The sequence below is a fragment of the Nanorana parkeri genome, unplaced genomic scaffold (assembly GCF_000935625.1).
Source record: "Nanorana parkeri isolate BGI_ZX_2015 unplaced genomic scaffold, ASM93562v1 scaffold1, whole genome shotgun sequence".
Classification (NCBI taxonomy): Eukaryota; Metazoa; Chordata; class Amphibia; order Anura; family Dicroglossidae; genus Nanorana; species Nanorana parkeri.
Genome location: NW_017306269.1, coordinates 3832271 through 3849412, shown reverse-complemented (window position 1 = coordinate 3849412; position 17142 = coordinate 3832271). Strand labels below are relative to the sequence as shown.

Below are 17142 nucleotides of genomic sequence, written 5' to 3'. Positions count from 1 at the left end.
GATATACTTTGTATACTTTTGAGACTGACCCTTCAGCCGCAGGTCAGAGGTCATGGCCTATTAGTGATGTCACCTGGTGACTTCTTTTGGAATTGTTGAAAGGAGATCATGGGGCCTAGAAAAGGTGATGGTGCGATGATATGACTGCAAACTCTAATGATTGTTTTGCTGAAAGAATTCACTTTGGTAGAGGCAGGCCATTACTTCCTCATGTCAGAGCCCCCAGCAAGGTGAACAGTGAGCTGCACAATAGTGACATCACTAAATCCCACTCCATGTTTCCTGAGACTAGCAGCAGTGCCTGAGATCTCACACTGCAGATATACTGCTGTCAGGATGTAAGCACAGCAGAGCCTGAGATCTCACACTGCAGATATACTGCTGTCAGGATGTAAGCACAGCAGTGCCTGAGATCTCATACTGCAGATATACCACTGTCAGGATGTAAGCACAGCAGTGCCTGAGATCTCACACTGCAGATATACCACTGTCAGGATGTAAGCACAGCAGTGCCTAGACACCCTTTACATACCAGGAAGTGCTCTGTTACCACTCATCAGGCTCATGAGCTGCTCAAATTCCCTGTCGGCTTCAGTTCCATGTTAATGCCCAAACGTAACTTTTTCATGTAACAGTGAGCCCCCGTTCACATCTATGAGTCCACCCCAGACAAGAGGAATCCATCATTTCCTATGGTTCCCATTCACATCTATGAGTCCACCCCAGACAAGAGGAATCCATCATTTCCTATGGTTCCCGGTCACATCTATGAGTCCACCCCAGACAAGAGGAATCCATCATTTCCTATGGTTCCCGGTCACATCTGTGCTGTGGTGTGTTTTTGGAAATGCTTTGTGTGTGACAAAGTGAGTTTTAGGTCTCGTAGACTTCAATGGAATCGCATCAAAAAGGCATGTACTAGCATTTTTTGGCATAACAGGGCTCCTCCCCTAGCAACACCTACTCTACTCTATGCTGGTAGATAGACTTTACATTAAATGGACTATTAAGTTGGCCGTGTATATGTGTCTTAAATAGTCTTTTCACTATGTTCTCTTTTACAGGCATGACAGACAGCCAAGGGGATAAATCCAGGAGGAGGTCCTCATCCTCTTGTGGAGACCGAGGTAATTATTTAGGTATTAGAATTACAGACGCACATATAAAAGGGCACAAGTAATCTCAAAAGATTTTGATTTGGCTGTTGAAGTGTGGGCAAAAACTTGAGGAAATAGCTAGAGACCAATAAGGTGCCTGTAATGATATGCGCCCCACTGGTGGCTGCTGCTTCTATCTTGAAAAATGTTACCTACGTGCAGCCTGTGGTGGTGATATCACCGCTGAAGGTCCTGGGGTGAAACTGACCATCAGTGATCACAGCGGGGCATTTGCCTTTCAGCTCCTCCATTCAGAAAACATCTCGTATACTATTTAAAGCATACAATGCATTCTGTGATTGGACAGGGGGTGTAGGAATGTAACAATCTCCCCTTGTCCAATCACAGAACGCCTTGTATGCTTTGTGCAATTTGCATTGCCTGCACTTCCCACAATGGCGTTGTGGCTTGATTTTGCTACGCACAGCTGTTTGCATTCATATTGTTGCAGTGTTAAAAAACAATACAATAATCATCCATATAAGAATATATTCAAAGAGGGAGGGCGGAGGGGAAAGCTGCAGTTTGTTTTGGCATGCAAATCTAAAAGGATGCCTCTATTCATAATACATTGCATGGGGAGAGCTTTGTGTCTACAGATATCTTTATCAGGGGGAAGGATCTTTGATCTAGTATATTCAGAGGACCTTAAGAACAAAAATAGGTTATATTGTATTTGATCTTATTTAGAGGTGCACCGAAAAGAACATTTCAAAACTGAAATTAAAAAAAATGTCAGACCGAAAATGGTTTTTTTTTTCTCACTTTTTCAATTTATATTTATTTATTCATTTTTAGTAAATATTTTTTACTTTACTTTTAGTGGCTTTGGGGGAAATATTAGGGGTCTAAACAGACCTCTGATATTTCCCTTTTTAAAATAGAAAAAGGGATTGAGGACACAAAGTCCTCAATCTCTTTTTCTGCAGCCTCTGTTCTAAATGTGCAGGAATCCTCTATGAGTGTTCCTGTTCATTCATAACATGAGAACAGAGTGTGTTTACTATATCAACAATCATGAATGAACAGGAAGTGATGTAGATCACTTCCCATTCATTCATAATTGAGGATATAGTAAGTTAGTAACTATACTCTGTCCTCAATTATTTACAGACACTTATCGATCACTGGCCGCTCACAGCACTCTCCTCCCGCAGCGCTCGGCCGCCTGTGACAGTTTCTCTCCTCCCCGCTGGGACACAGAGCAGCGCCCAGCGGGGAGGTAGAGAAACAATTGATGCACCGCTGTATCGCTAAGAAAATGGCACTTTCAGCATTTTGCCAAGAGTGCCATTTTCGGCTGATATGGTTTGGCGACCGATATATCGGTGCATCCCTAATTTTACTGTATATGAATAAGTTCATTTATTCTTTAAAGGGTAACTAATACTTATAAAAACTTTGATCCCAACCCCCCCCCCTTCTATAGACCTCGGATTAGCAAGCAGTCTCATAAATGGGCTGTGACCTAGTCCTGCCTTTTTGCCATTGATTAAAGGAGATGCCATCCATTTGTCAGCCCGGGTACTAAGTAAACTCAACGTTATTGTAAATATAGAAATTTTTTCAAGGTCAGTCCCCCTGAAACTGATCCTTTTGGGTCGATCCCATTCAATAGGTGGTATTGGCCACTGACTTTATGAATCTGTCAGAATTTTCAGTAATAAGATCTCGGCACCTTTCACCAGTTGTAATCTTATTCTTCCTTTGAGTTTTCTTGTACTTTACATTATGACGAATGCAGAACAAAGAATTGGCAGCCATGTGGAGGCAAAGCTCAGAAATCCATGGGAATGATATAACTGGGATGAGGAATGTAGCCTACAGTGTTTAATGCAGTTGTAAAAAATAACTTATCCCTCTTTTCTTTAAGGACGGGAAAAGAAAAAAAGGAAACGTAGTCGAAGTAGATCTTCCTCGGTGTCTTCCTCCTCCTCTTCATCGTCGTCTTCATCACGTTCATCATCGTCATCCTCTTCGTGCTCTTCTTCAGCTTCCAGCAGTAGAAGCAGCTCCAGCAGTAGAGGTATTAGCAGGGTCAAACTCTGATCTTTAATTCTGGTGTATTCTAGAACTGTGGAAAGCTATATGTGCCTGATGTACGTTACATTAACCAGTTGACATCCGCGGTGTTAAACCCCCTTCCCATCCAGGCCATTTTTCAGTATTCAGCGCTGCGGTACTTTGACTGACATTTATTCTGTCATACAACGCTGTACTGAAATGAATTTTATACCCTTTTTTTGGGCTATGGACCCGCCGATCGCCTATATGTGAAACACCCGGTAACGGGTGTGTGCATTTAGCGGGTCTTTTCTGCCCGTGCGTGCCCGCAGATGCTGCAGTGCCGTCCGTCCGTTTTTTTACTACGGGCGGACGGCAAGAGGTTAAACAATGGTTTCCAAAGCAGACAACAAGACGTTTCTTGATGCCTTATGAATGCAGCTTCAGTTTTTAATGCCTTAATGGGTAACTCCAGAAGGCTGCACTATAATACTAATTACTATCAATACTATAATAATAAAAAAAAGTATATTTTTGGCATCCTGTGCAATAGGAATTTCTGCGGGCGGGCAAGCAGGGGAGCCACCGCTCGTTTTGTAGATAGTGAAGCTGCCCAGATCACTTGTAGCAGCCTGCTTGTTCCCACCCCACATCCCTGCCGTGGTTTTCGGGGTTCCCCACGCTACTGGGGCCTTGGTACCATGGCAAATGACTTCAAGATGGAAAGTGGGGAGCGGGCCAGAGTACATCTGTTCCCCGATCTGCTCTGTGTGATCAGTGAGACAGGAGTGCCGTACTCACAGCGCTTCCTGTCTCAGCTGTCACAAGCCGGGCTGGACAGAGGATCAAGCACAATGCTGTGCTCAATCTTCTGTATTGGAGGGCAGGCTCCATGAAGAGAACCTGTCACCTCCAAATGCTATCACAAAGGGGCTAACAAGCAAAAAAGTTAAGTGAAAACAATCATAAAATTAAAACCAACCCCATCGCCCTCGTCATCTGCATGCAAATGGGCATTGTGTGTGTGTGCACGTCTGCGCACATTGAGTGCTGCACCCCTTCCACTGTGTGCCATATTGCAGTAGCCACACGACAGCAGCGCTCTCTAACACACACAATGTGCATCAAAGGGTAAGCTCACTTTCCCAAGTAATTTGGGAAAATGGAAATACCTGCTAAAATCTAGCCCCCCACTCTGCTCCCGCTATATATACCTTTCAGCGAATGGTCCTTCCCCTCCACCGTTACAGGTGTACTACCCGTACTGCTGTCCAGTGCAGGCCTGCGCTATGGATTTAGAATTTCACTCACAAATTACGAGCACTCATCGGTCAGTGTGGTCACTTGACCATGCTGACCAATGAGAAGCGCTGCTAGCTCCCCTGTGAAATAATCAGCTTTTTCTTCAGAACAGAAATGGATAGGAATCTGCAACAGCGTTTAAACAAAGAAAGTTACGATCCTTACTCTTGAAATACAGATCTAGAGGTCCTCAATGCCGTGTGTTCCAGGGCAGTGCAATTGCAAAAAATTGTACTTGCCGTTTTATTCTGTAAACTTTATGTTTGTAACGCTGCATTTGTGTATTTTATTTTAAATTAAGGATGGTAATGATTTAATTTTTTTAATCCGATTAATCGAAACAATAATCGGCCAACTAATCGATTGTGAAAATAATCATTAATTGCAGCCCTAATTTGCTTTTTTCATCCTCTGTTGCAGCTCATTGCTGCTGATCTCCTGCAGCCTCTTTCTGTCTACATGTACTCCAGTGATGGCTGCATGTCTTTATTCAGGGTGAATTTTTTGTTGTTACCACAGTGGAACATGCCCAATGCAGAATGAGTATCAGCATAGCCACTTGTAGTCTTTTAGAATCCCATGTGACAAGGTGACCACAGAGGAGCACAGTTGGAACATAGGTTCAGTGCATTGTTGGCTCTAACAGGAATAACCTAACTTGGGACTTCATGGTGGGATCATTCATATTATCTTAATGAAAGATGTAGATTTAAAAAATATTGAAAATGTATTTTCAAATTACATTAGAATGTTAAAGGTTCTATTAGATTTTAGTCATTGGGTTTTCCCCAACACCATGGCATTTCGTTTCATGTACAGTATGTTGGGGTTTACATGATTTCACCACAAGAGGGCCTCTTACGTCCGTTTCTTCTTGTTCATTGTACCATACAGCTTAACATATATTGTGAACATGTCTGCCCATGTTGTATTTAAAACTAAATATAGAACTGAATGGCTCTTATTAGACTCAAATCACTAAACTATAACGAATGTTATTTGACTTCATTAACATGAAGTTAAAGTGACATTAAAGGAGAACTATGAGGCGAGTGCTTTTCACTCACCTCATAGTTCTAGCCGACCTGTGACAATGAGACTGTCACAGGTCGGCTCAGTAGATCGGGAAGTGAGCGAACACATACCGGCGTTCGCTCACTTCTCGATCCTGTCACAGCTCTCTGCCGTGACAGGGGAGGGGCTGGATTCCCTCCTCCCCCAATCCACCAGCGCTGACTGGTGGAACAGACGGGGGAGGGGGCGGGTACAGCTGGCTCTGCCTCCAGATAGGCAGAGCCAGCTGTCACTCACGCAGCTGGGCGGATCCAGACATAATTGTCGGGATCCGCTTCAGCTGCGGAGTCTCAGTATACCGCAAGCTATAGCTCACGGTATACTGAGCTTAGGGTGACGGGAGGACGCTAGTTTGTGTCCTCCCGTTACCCTAAGGAGAACTTAGCCTTAACCCCATAGTTCTCCTTTTTTAAAGGCAAAAACTTTTTTCCCTCCCCCAATGTTAATTAAAGCACTTACCTTAAATGATGTTTCTTAATCCGATCATCTTCTTCTTTCCTGTCGTTTTCATCTGTCCCTCCAGCGCTGCTGTGGGTCTCTGATCCAGCGCTGACTCCTCTGTCCTTGCTGGCACTTCCTGTGCAACAGTGTCAGCATGCGGGTTCACAAGTCCATAGATTTACCTTATGTCTCTCCTCATCTCCCGGCCGAAAATCCGAACTGCGCATCCCCCACCCCAAGATGCTTTGCGGCTGCCCGAGCATTTTCAGATTTTCGGACGGGAGCACACGGCGAAGACACAGGTAAGTTTAAAGCGTTTGGTTTTAAAAAAAAAACTTTTTGCATCTATCTACTGCTTGCATACATACAGGGCCATTTTAGACAGGTGCCAATTAACCCTTCCAACATGTATGTCAATAGCTCTGTGTGTAGTTGCAGCAGTTTTCCTCTTTTGTTATTTTGTAATGTACCTGCTATGTGCTGGTCCAGCCAGATGAGCGAAATGCCTTATTGCCATAAAAATGCCACATTGCACTGCTTGCACCTGTCTGCTAGTTCTCCTTGCTTCTATCTGTGTAAAACTTGAAAAACCCGAATAAAAATATGTTGCATAAAAAAGAAATTAAAGTTAAACGCCGGTCAGATTTCCCCCCAAAAAATAATAATTATGCATTCGTAAAAAAATTTTTATCACGTCTACTGACCTTTGTGTACCAGTTAGATTTCATGCAGGTTGTTGGCTAATATATTTTCTTTTCCTTAATCTTCTAGATGTGAAAAAACACAAATCTAAGAACTCCATTAAAGAGAAACAAAACAAGAAGGTAAGTTCAGTCTGCCATTCTGTGTCAGTGCACAGTGTATGGCTTATCTTTGTCCTGATAGGCTTCCTGTTCAGTACATTTTCCACTAGACTTTATTAGAAAAAATAAGAGCACCTTTGTTACCTAAAATAAAACCAGATATGTAGTTCCTCATACCCGGATGAGTCAATGACATCTGTCTGTAATCCTGCAAATACATTTCTCCCTCTGTACAGGGCGGATGTCTGCCAAATTGTTGGCTTTAGAAGGAATAAAAGCTGCAATTTTTCTTGTTGAGAGAAGACGTCCCTGAAATCCCTTTCGATGCATATGTTCCTTACCTATTTGTAGATCTAGTAGTAGTGTGGATGTCCACCATTTCTGACTTAGAGAAAGTTGGTGTCTGCATACTGTAGAAACTAGTTTTTAAAGGTTTAGGATCATGACAGGTTTCTAATGTCTACCATACAAGTAGCTGCTAGAAATTCTAGGAGAACTGTTGGGAAAGTAAAGTATACTCTTCCCAATACTTTTGGGCCGGCGTGTGACAGCTGCTCTATAGCTCGGGAACTGAGCGATCAGCAATCCCTGCACCGTCAGTCACTGTACCCCGCAGGCATTCTCCTATCCTCTCTCTATTCCTCCAGCACTAATTGGATGGACAGAAAAGGGAAGGGGGGGGCACAGCTGGCTTTGGCTCTAGAAAGGCAGAGCCAGCTGACAATCAGGCAGCGGGGTGGATCCCCAACAATATTGTCAAGATCTTTCCCGGCTGCAGTGCGGCTCTGCCCTGTTAGAATAGAGTGAGCAGTAGCCCACTGTATGCTGACTTTGGGTCACAGGAGGACATTAGTAAATCTCTTCCTGTGACCCAGAACAGAACAATAGTAAAAGCCAAGGTTTGGCTATAGTTCTCTGTAAAAAAAATATGACACAGCAACTAAACATTTTGAAAATACAAAGAATCAGCTGATATCTTTGTTTTGGATAAACTTTACAGTGATCATTCCAAATGATCCTGGGAAATCCTATAATTGTTTCTGTTTAAAGGGAGATTGGTAACAATCCATTTTGTCTGTAGAAAAGAAAAAAAGACAGCAAAGTAAAGAAAAAGAAGAAGAAGAAGAAACAAGAGGAATCCAGACCTGTGCAGATATCCAAGGTGCATCCTCCATCCATCCACCTGTATAGATGTCAGTTTAGGGGAAGAGATAACATTATTTAGTGTCCCTGCAACACACTAGCTTCCCAAGATAGTGACAATTTTTTTATGTAGTTAAACATTTGAATTAGGGCTGATTATGATTAAAATTTTCGTGTTCGATTAATCGAATTTTTTTTTAATCGATTAATTTTGATTCATTATAACACGCATACAGATCCAACTACATTGGCCTATACACATACAGCACAGCAATGAAGTAATAAAATGAACTAGGATCACACTAATCCAGCACGTTATTAATCTCACGTGCCCCACTCAATATGGCCGCCGCTTGAGTGGGGCAACACAGAATAATAACGTGCTGGATTAGTGTGATCCTAGTTCATTTTATTACTTCATTGCTGTGCTGTATGTGTATAGGCCAATGCCTTGGAGTTTGTTCCACACTTGTGGACACACTGACCAGCTGGGAAGATTGTAGAAGAAAGATTCAATGTCAATTGGCAGGCTGCACAGTGATGTTCCCTTTACATGTAAGTATAACCTATTTAAAAAATGATAGGGCAGAACAAGTTTCTTGGGCAAACTCACCGGCCTAAGTGGCTCCTTCGGCTAACGAAGGGAAGGGGGGAGAAGTCAGGTGACGTCACGGACATCAACGTCACCGGACTCCTCCCCCTTCCCTTCGTTGGCCGTCACCGGACTCCTCTTCCCTTCGTTAGCCGACGGAGCCACTTGGGGAAGGGGGGAGTAGTCCGGTGACGTCGATGTCCGTGACGTCACTGGATCTCCGACCGGACTCCCGGAAGCCAGCGGAGAGGTAAGTTTTTTCATTAGCGATCAAAAGCATTTTAAACGATCAAAAATGTTAACGATTAATCGAGGAATTAATCGTTAATTTCCGCAGCCCTAATTTTGAATGGGTAGGATCAGGACAGTGCTGCTGTATGAAATGACCTAGATTATAGAACTACTGTAGAACTATAAGAGTGATCTTTCAGGGAGACAAGTGCATGGGGTGTTGATAGGAGTCAGAAGACCCTTTTATTGTTCAAGATACCTCAAATCAGCTCTACTTCCTCTCAGTTGGTGGTTTGTGCAGTTGAAGAAGTAACAAAACAAATGATTATCCGCGCTATAGTGCTCTACCCCAAAATCCTCAATAACACCCTATTGACAGCTGCAGAGATAGAGAGAAGCTATTTAAACTTCTCCCACATTATATTAAACTAAAGACACTGCGCGATCTCTAATATAAAACTCTAAGTGCATATACTTAGTGACAATTATACAAAATGTTCACTCCAACTTATATGTTCCCTAAAATGATATGATCAAAAATAAATATGATGAAATCCTTGTGTTCACTTTCTTTGTATTACATCAGTGAGTCAAATAATCATTGCATATAAAGTTCTACAATCACTCGTGACTTCTGTGCTTCAATTCCTCCTCAATTGATCACCAGTGATCCACGTTCAGGTGCACAAACACTAGCACACTCGCTAAGGATTTCATCACATTTATTTTTCATCATATCAGGTTGGGAACATTTTTATATGGACTATATATAAGTTGGAGTGAACATGTTGTATAATTGTCACTAAGTATATGCACTTAGAGTTTTATAATATTAGAGATCGCGCAGTGTCTTTAGTTGAAGAAGTAACAATACATTAAAGTGACATTAAAGTCAAACCTTTTTCCCCCCTTCCCAATCCTGCTGTAGGGACTTACCTTAAATGATGTCTCTTAATCTGATCATCTTCTCCAGCGCTGGTGCGGGTCTCCGATCCAGCGCTGACTCCTCTTCGTCCCACAGAGTCTGTGCGGGTGCACGCTGCTCCATAGACTTGCCTTGTGTCTCTCCTCGTCTCCCGGCCGAACATCTGAAGTGCGCATGCGCCCGCCCCAAGATCCTTTGCGGCCGCCCGAGCAGGGCTGGATTTACTCTCTCTGCTGCCCCAATGCCAGTTTCCTCAATGCGCCCCCTGTATGCAGGCTGCATACAAGTGATCTCGGCGACATCGCTGAGATCACTTGTACAAAACAGGAGGCTTCCCTGCTGTACATTTAGCCCTGCTTGCCCAAAGCTGTGATAAATGTAGAAAACAACTAACCGCCCAGCGCCTGGAACTGCATGTCCCGGGCGTCAAGAGTTAGGAATTCCACACCCATGCTGCCCCAAGGCCCATCTTGGTTGGCCTTGTGGGAAATCCAGCCCTGCACTCGAGATTCTTCAGAAGTTCGGATGGGAGCACGCGTCGAAGACACAAGGTAAGTTTAAACCCTTTTAATAATATGTGCAAAAACACGCGAGGGTTTAATAACCCTTTAAGCAGACCCTATGCTGCCTCCAGTAGTGCATTTTAGCATTCAGTTTACCTAAAATAATTGCATGACAGGTTGCACATACTAAGGTAAGAGGGGACTTTCTTGTCAATCGGGAAGCCGGGTGGCGAGTCTTTACACGCTGCACGGCTTCCCGGCTAATCAGGAAGCCAGGTGGCGAGTCATTACACGCCACCTGGCTTCCTGAATGGGACTTCCGTTACTCAGTAATTGGTATCGGCGAGTACCGAAAAAAATTTATCGGTACCAAAATACCGGTATTGGTGCATCCCTAGTGGGTATCACGATGTCTAAATACAGCCTTGCTGACTTTTTAGCTGGAGATTGGATGCTAGGAAGATAATCAGAGATTTCCAATGATACAATATGAGATATGATCTGCTTATGTAACTAGGTCACAACGGGTTAGGGGTCATGTTAACAGGACAATTCCATGTAGGCTAATAAAGACTAAAGGGAATCCCATTGTGAGCGGATTAACATTAAGCACCTCATCATGTTTTACTTTCACTTCCAGTGCTGCAGTTCTTGTGTCCTAGAGAACCAGAAACCCTGCGGTTCTGTTAGCTGATCTGTATGTTATTGGTGTATCTTACAGTACCTTAAGGAGAAGAAGAAGAATGAGAACTACAGTATGATAACAGGGAAGAAAATTAAAATGAAAGTGAAAAAGAGCAAAGAGGACAAAGAGGTAAATGACCCCAATTCATGAAAGTGTGCTGCACCTTTTTCTTCTACCCTTGCAGTCATTTATTTTTTCTTCCGGTGTTCACTGGAAGACACCGGACTGTGTTATTTAAAGTGTGTGAGTGTAGTTCCAGCTACAGGAGGTTGAACTGTAAATACAAAGGGGAAGCACTTTCTGGTGGCTATACCCCTGCTGCTGCTCAGAAGCTTAGTTTAGATGGATCTAGGATGTCCCTGCTGGATCTACACTAGAGGGTTGCAAGGGTTTCTGTCTGTCTGTTCCTGGGCTTGCATTTTGTGTTCCAAATGAGTGTGGAGAAGAGGTCTTCCTTTTGTTTGCAACCCTGGTCTGCAAATGTGTTACTCTGTACATTGCGGACTGTAAACAGGCTCAATGCAAACAAAGCAAAGTTTACACTGGCCAGGGTCTGTGCTGATAGGTCTCAACATATTTCTGCAATGTTGCTTGGTGTCTCTGGCTGTATTTAAGCAAACCTTCACATCAACATTACACTTTGCACTACTGTATTCCTCCCCCTGCACAATCTAAAAAAAAGCAGACGTTTCCAGTCACGCCCGCCCCTCGCCTTCTTTCTCACCTAAGAGAGAATGACATACAGTATATTCCTGCCCCTGCAGCCTCCAGAGATGTCTTTGCCACATATCCCTGGAGACATTAGCTTTGGAGGAGAGAGGATCTGGCGCTTGCCATCAGGGGCCTGGCTCTAAGAACCAGGAAAAGACTAACCATGTTAGATGGATGTAGAATGCAGTATTTTTTTTTCTGCCAACAGTTTGGTAACTGGCACCTTTAGATGGAAGTCGGCCCATATGCAAATATCAGCTCCTAAGAAACTCGGTATCTGCAAGTGGGGAATTGGGGCGCAGTGTGGGTCCGGTTGGCACCAGTAGGTGGGTGGTTTTCTGTGATCCGCCCCCAAGACAGTTTACTTTGCAATAAATAATAAAAGCATTCTAGGGTGTGTCTGGGGTTATGTGACGGGTCCACTACATTTGTACTACACCTAAAGGATGTCTATGGTAACACTGAACCTTTTCTTCTATTTCCTCAGAGAGACAGGAATCGAGCAGAACTGTTGGAATTCCTCAATTCGTCCATGTGACCGAATGATCCAACCTGTGTATGTGGGACAGTAGACCTCATGGTGCAATCTATCAACTTCTTCTATTCTAACATTGCCTGACATTTCATAGAGAATGCAATGCTGAAAACACTTGTCCTGGATAATAAGGCCCGTGAAGGCTAGACGTACACGGCTCGATCTTTGGTGATTCAGCAGAAAAATCCGAGCTGGTCTGCACCACCCGTCTCCATGAACTTCAACTGAAAAATCAAAGGAGCCTGGTGGGAAATTGTCTCCAAACAGAGACTGCATCCAGTCATAAAGAGTCAATGTTCAGGCCAATACCCAGCAGGGGAGATTCTCCATCCACGCTGTTCAGGGGGAATCAAGTGATTTGTACATTGTTAAGGCTGAAATCTGCAAGTGTATGGCTAGCCGCAGGCTCGAGCCTCTGGCAATGTACTCATCAGTACACAACTATGTTCTGTGCTGCTGGCTGCAGCAAGAAGGACTGTCTGATAAAGAAGCTTGCTGCTCTTCCTGTTGAGCACTATATATTCTTCCTGTAGAAGCTGGATATCAGATGTGATTGCTGCTCTGCTAGGGCTAGACACATCTCCATTCACAGAGCTCCAGCTCTTGTAATAATTACAGGACTGGAAATTCTGACAACAAATGGGGTTCCAGCTGTTTGTTTTTTTGTTGTTTCTGTTTTATGTTTAAGGTTGTGTCCCCAATTATACATTTTTGTTGTTATGGGGCCCTGGAAATGTTCTCAAAAGAACCCTTGGGAAATTGCAATCTTGACACTCCCTCGAAATCTGAGAGGCTGACAATTTGTGCATCCAGAGGATTAAAAAAAAGTTGATACTGTGCTGACTGCCAGTACTGAGCAAACTTAAAGCTGAAGTTTAATTTGCTTATGTTTCGCCCTCATGAACATGCTAATGAAACTATTAAAAAAAAATCATTCTGTTTTCATGACACCTTATTTTTAGACCCAGTGACATCATCACCTGGTCTTGGTGCTTCTGTATGCAATGCAGGAAGATCATGGCTGGTGGGAGGGACCAGTAGGGCGCTTTACAAATCTTCCTGACATGAGAAAGCCGTGGTAACACCCCCATGTAATGCTGAGCCTTCATGACTGAAAGAACTGAAAGCCAGTGAATGGAAGGGGTGGGCCAGGGACAGTAAGCCTGGGGAGGAAAGCCTGTCCAAAAGATCAGCCGCATGAAGCCAGAGTAGATACAATCCAAAATGTATTGAAGTCGTCCAAACAGGTTTCAAAAAGTAAATCCAAGAGAGTGGTAAGCAACGTGTACATGACCATGAACATCCCCCACACCACGCCAACGCCTCTCTAATGCGTTTCACCACCTGGGCTTAATCATAGAGGTGAAGCCCTTTCATTTATGTGCACCTTAAATATTTAAGACACCGACCTGTTCCATATGAGCGATGATTGATGTAAAAATTCAAGTGAACTTAAGCTTTCAACAACCCGCAGGTTTAAGGCTGACAGCAAAAATGTGAATGATCAAACAATTTACAACTGAGGAGGAAAGCGTTAGATGATGCTTGATGTCCTCCAGACAGGAAGTGAGGTGGGCTGTATCTGACTTGCTGCAGCTTCTAATGCACATTACAAGAAGCTCTCAGTGTTCAGTAAATCAGGGTAAGAAATGCTGCTATACGAGAGGAGACTGTTCAACGGTGCAAGATTGAAGGTGAGCGTGAATAGGCTCTGTGGGGAGTACGTCAGTGCAGGGATTAGCTGCAGACTCCAGTTGGCTCTATCATTTAAATGGTTAATAGTAGGGATGCACCGATACTAGTATCGCTGCTGAGTATTTGGGTGAGAACTTGTACTCGCCCAAATACTCCAATGCCTAGCCCGATACTTCCGGTATCAGGAAGCCGGGCAGCGAGTCATTACACGCTGCCCAGCTTCCTGATTGGCCTGGAAACCGGCTCCATGCTCCCTCGTCGCCTCATAAAGAGGGAGCATGGAGCCGGCTTCCTGGCCAATCAGGAACACGGGCAGCGCTGGTGCCAATGCCGAGTATTGGGCCGAGTACTCGTATTCGCCCAAATGCTCCGATGCCTGGCCCGTTACTTCTGGTATCAGGAAGCCGGGCAGTGAGTCATTATATGCTGCCCGGCTTCCTGATTGGCCGGGAAGCCGCCTCCATGCTCCCTCGTCGCCTGTGAAGCTGACCTATCAGGAAGCCAAGAAGCTGGCTTTATGCTCTCTCGTCGCCTCATGAAGAGGGAGCATGGAGCCGGCTTCCTGGCCAATCAGGAAGCCGGGCAGCGTGTAATGACTCTCTGCCCGGCTTCCTGATTGGCCAGAAAGCTGGCTCCATGCTTTCTCGTCACCTAGTGATGAGAAGCATGGGGACGGGTTCCCTGCTAATCAGGAAGCCAGGCAGAGAGTCATTACACGCCGCCTGGCTTCCTTAATGGGGCTTCTGGTATTGTTATTCTGCATCTGTGAATACCGGGAAAAAAATATTGGTACTGGTATCGGCGCATCCCTAGTTAATAGCTTTGCTTTACCTGTACTAAGACTTTGGGAATCCCAGCAGGATGTAGGCAGCTGACAGATTCCCGTGTATCTTTTCCCTCATTTCAGGTTTTTCTAAGAAACTTCACAGTGATCTGTCCTTATAGAAAGACTTAGGACTGAAATTTGAGGATTGTATTCATCTCATTAACTTCATTAACATACAATGTAGAAGCCAGGGTTGTAATCTTTTAACCCTTTGTTAGGACAGTCAGTGTTCAAATCTACTTTAAAAATGTTAATGAACATACTCCTTTTACTTTACTCCTAACATTACAAAAGGAGACGCAAGTAGAAATATTAACCCTTAAGAAGCTAAGAAACCCTAACCCTCTCTATCTGCCCTGGTGACCTTATCATCGAGACAGAAATTAAGAAGATACCCAAAATGCTAAGTGTCCTCAGAACCAGAGATAAGAGGAAATGGTCCAATGGGAATACTTGTTTTTCGGAGAGAGCTGTTTAAAATGGGACTTCCTCTCACTTTGGGAAATGTCCTCTAACTTCGGGTTGTGTTTTCTGGGACAGGAAGTAAAATTACATTTCCCCAATGGTACACAGACAAATCAAATAATAACCTGGCCAAGGGGGTTTAACCCTTTCTTAGTCTATCCAAAACTAGAAAAAACATGTTTAGTTATAAATACACTTTAACTGCTTCTAGTCTGAATACCTTGTGTTGTATCAAAGTGGAGATATCCAGCTGAGTATTGTTATGCACATTGATGGGTATATTAAAGCAAAATGTGCAAAGAGCTCTGCTTTAAAAGAAAACACTCCTAGTTTTGATGGTACTTCTATTTTAGATGTACAATATGGAGGAGAAGGAATGACCAGATAGGTCCTTTCTTCATTTTTCAATATGTGGCTGACTGATGGAGCCATGGGGACGGCAGAAAACTGTCACTTTTTTTTATTATTTCTTTTTCACAGAATGTTTTGTTGTTTTTCTGCTATCTCATTGGACGTATGTGGTCAGTTTAGATGGAATTCATACGTAGCAGAGTACTTTGAGCTTAGTAAATTGTACTGAAATAAAATGACTGTTGGAATACAAACACGTTTCTATTTGACAGTTTTTCTATCTCAATCCCTGTGTCCTCACAACTGGATTGTAATGCTCGGTCATTGGATTTAACCGCGTGTATAAATATCTAAATTTAAAGGGGAATTCCCCTTAGAACTAATCCACTTTTGGGATGGCATCAGCAAGTCACCTTCCCTCTTGTTTATTCCAGGAGCCTTGATGGGCAGGTCTTCACTCCCGGGACTCTCAGCTCTATCCTCATTATGACCATAGTTGTCAGCTTTAGGTATTGGATTCCAATTTCTAGGCCCCGACTTCAAGCTTACTCTTTTCAATCCCTTAGAAACAGATTTGGGGAAAGGGAAAGATGAATATGTGCATCTCAAGGGGGCAGCAACAACAAAACAGAGGTTCTCACCCCACCAACAATTCTTGTTTCCTTGATAAACACATAATGATCCCACCTAATGCATAAACTATGTGGACAACCCCTCCACATTTGGTTCAGGTGCACAAAGCCAGGTCCATAAAGACATGACTTTAAAAGTTTGGACCCCAAGTGGCCTGCACAGAGCTCAGAACTCAACCCTACTGAACACTGCATATGTGTGCAATAGCTATTTTTACACATCTTCCCACAAACATATCCCTCAGATCTCAGTGGTGAATGATATAGCATATACAGCAGACATTCTGCAGCTACTCTTTGCCTAGGCCCCCTTTTATCCATCTCACAGTGGAGTGCAGCTGCAAAGAGGCCTCCATATAAATGTAGGTGCACGTTATCACTGGGCAACCCTGCCTGTTCCTAGATACTGCCCCTTCAATGTAGTCCTGTAAAGCTGGAGTGTGTGGAATATATGCGATTTGAGGAAGTTCTTGGCTGCTTCTTATTAGCAATGATGGGCTAAAGGTGCTTTGTTTTCTGATTATTTTGTCATATTACACTGTGCTAATAAATCCATTCTGGACAGCCAAACTTTACATTTTAAGTATAGGTCTGAATTAAAGCCAAGCTGAAGTAACATAAATAGATATGCAGTCAGATAGACCTGCAATTTCCTTGTTACAGTGATTAGGCAGGGTGTCACAATTTGACTGTACAGTGTAATAGGCACCAGATATGGACTCGGTGCACTCAGTAATGTAACAGACCGGCTTAGACACACTTCCTATACTATAGCAACACTATCACAGAGCACTGGAGTGGAAGAGCTGGAAGCAGCATTTTCACAGAGAAAAATGTATTTTAAGGCATTTTTTATTCCATCCTACATAAAGAGTCACAAATCATAACACGTGGAGTACAGGACTATAAAGATATAAAAAGGGCATCAACCATTTGAAAGCATTTATTTGCCATCAGTTACAAAATCGTGTTTTATATCCATCACTATTTTTTTCTACTTCCCTCAATGGGCATCGCACAGAAGCTTCAAAACAGAAAGTAGGAATATTTTGAAGATACAAAATATA

General features: G+C 43.4%; 1 protein-coding gene across 1 annotated transcript; it reads left to right on the top strand.

Annotated features, from left to right (window-relative positions):
- Positions 1 to 1264: 1264 nt before the first annotated feature.
- On the top strand, positions 1265 to 12216 carry LOC108786390 (protein AF-9-like). Its single transcript, XM_018556053.1, has 6 exons — positions 1265 to 1370; positions 3031 to 3183; positions 6750 to 6802; positions 7863 to 7943; positions 10897 to 10989; positions 12059 to 12216. Exons 1-6 carry the CDS (start codon positions 1265 to 1267, stop codon positions 12107 to 12109), a joined length of 537 nt encoding a protein of 178 aa, XP_018411555.1. The 3' UTR covers positions 12110 to 12216.
- Positions 12217 to 17142: the final 4926 nt, after the last annotated feature.

Excerpts from the sequence above, each read along its gene's own strand:
- LOC108786390 (XM_018556053.1), top strand. The coding sequence starts at position 1,265 with ATGCGCCCCACTGGTGGCTGCTGCTTCTATCTTGAAAAATGTTACCTA. Across the intron at positions 1,371-3,030 it reads TGGGGTGAAACTGACCATCA|GACGGGAAAAGAAAAAAAGG; the intron begins GTGATCACAGCG and ends CTTTTCTTTAAG. Across the intron at positions 6,803-7,862 it reads AAGAGAAACAAAACAAGAAG|AAAAGAAAAAAAGACAGCAA; the intron begins GTAAGTTCAGTC and ends TTTTGTCTGTAG.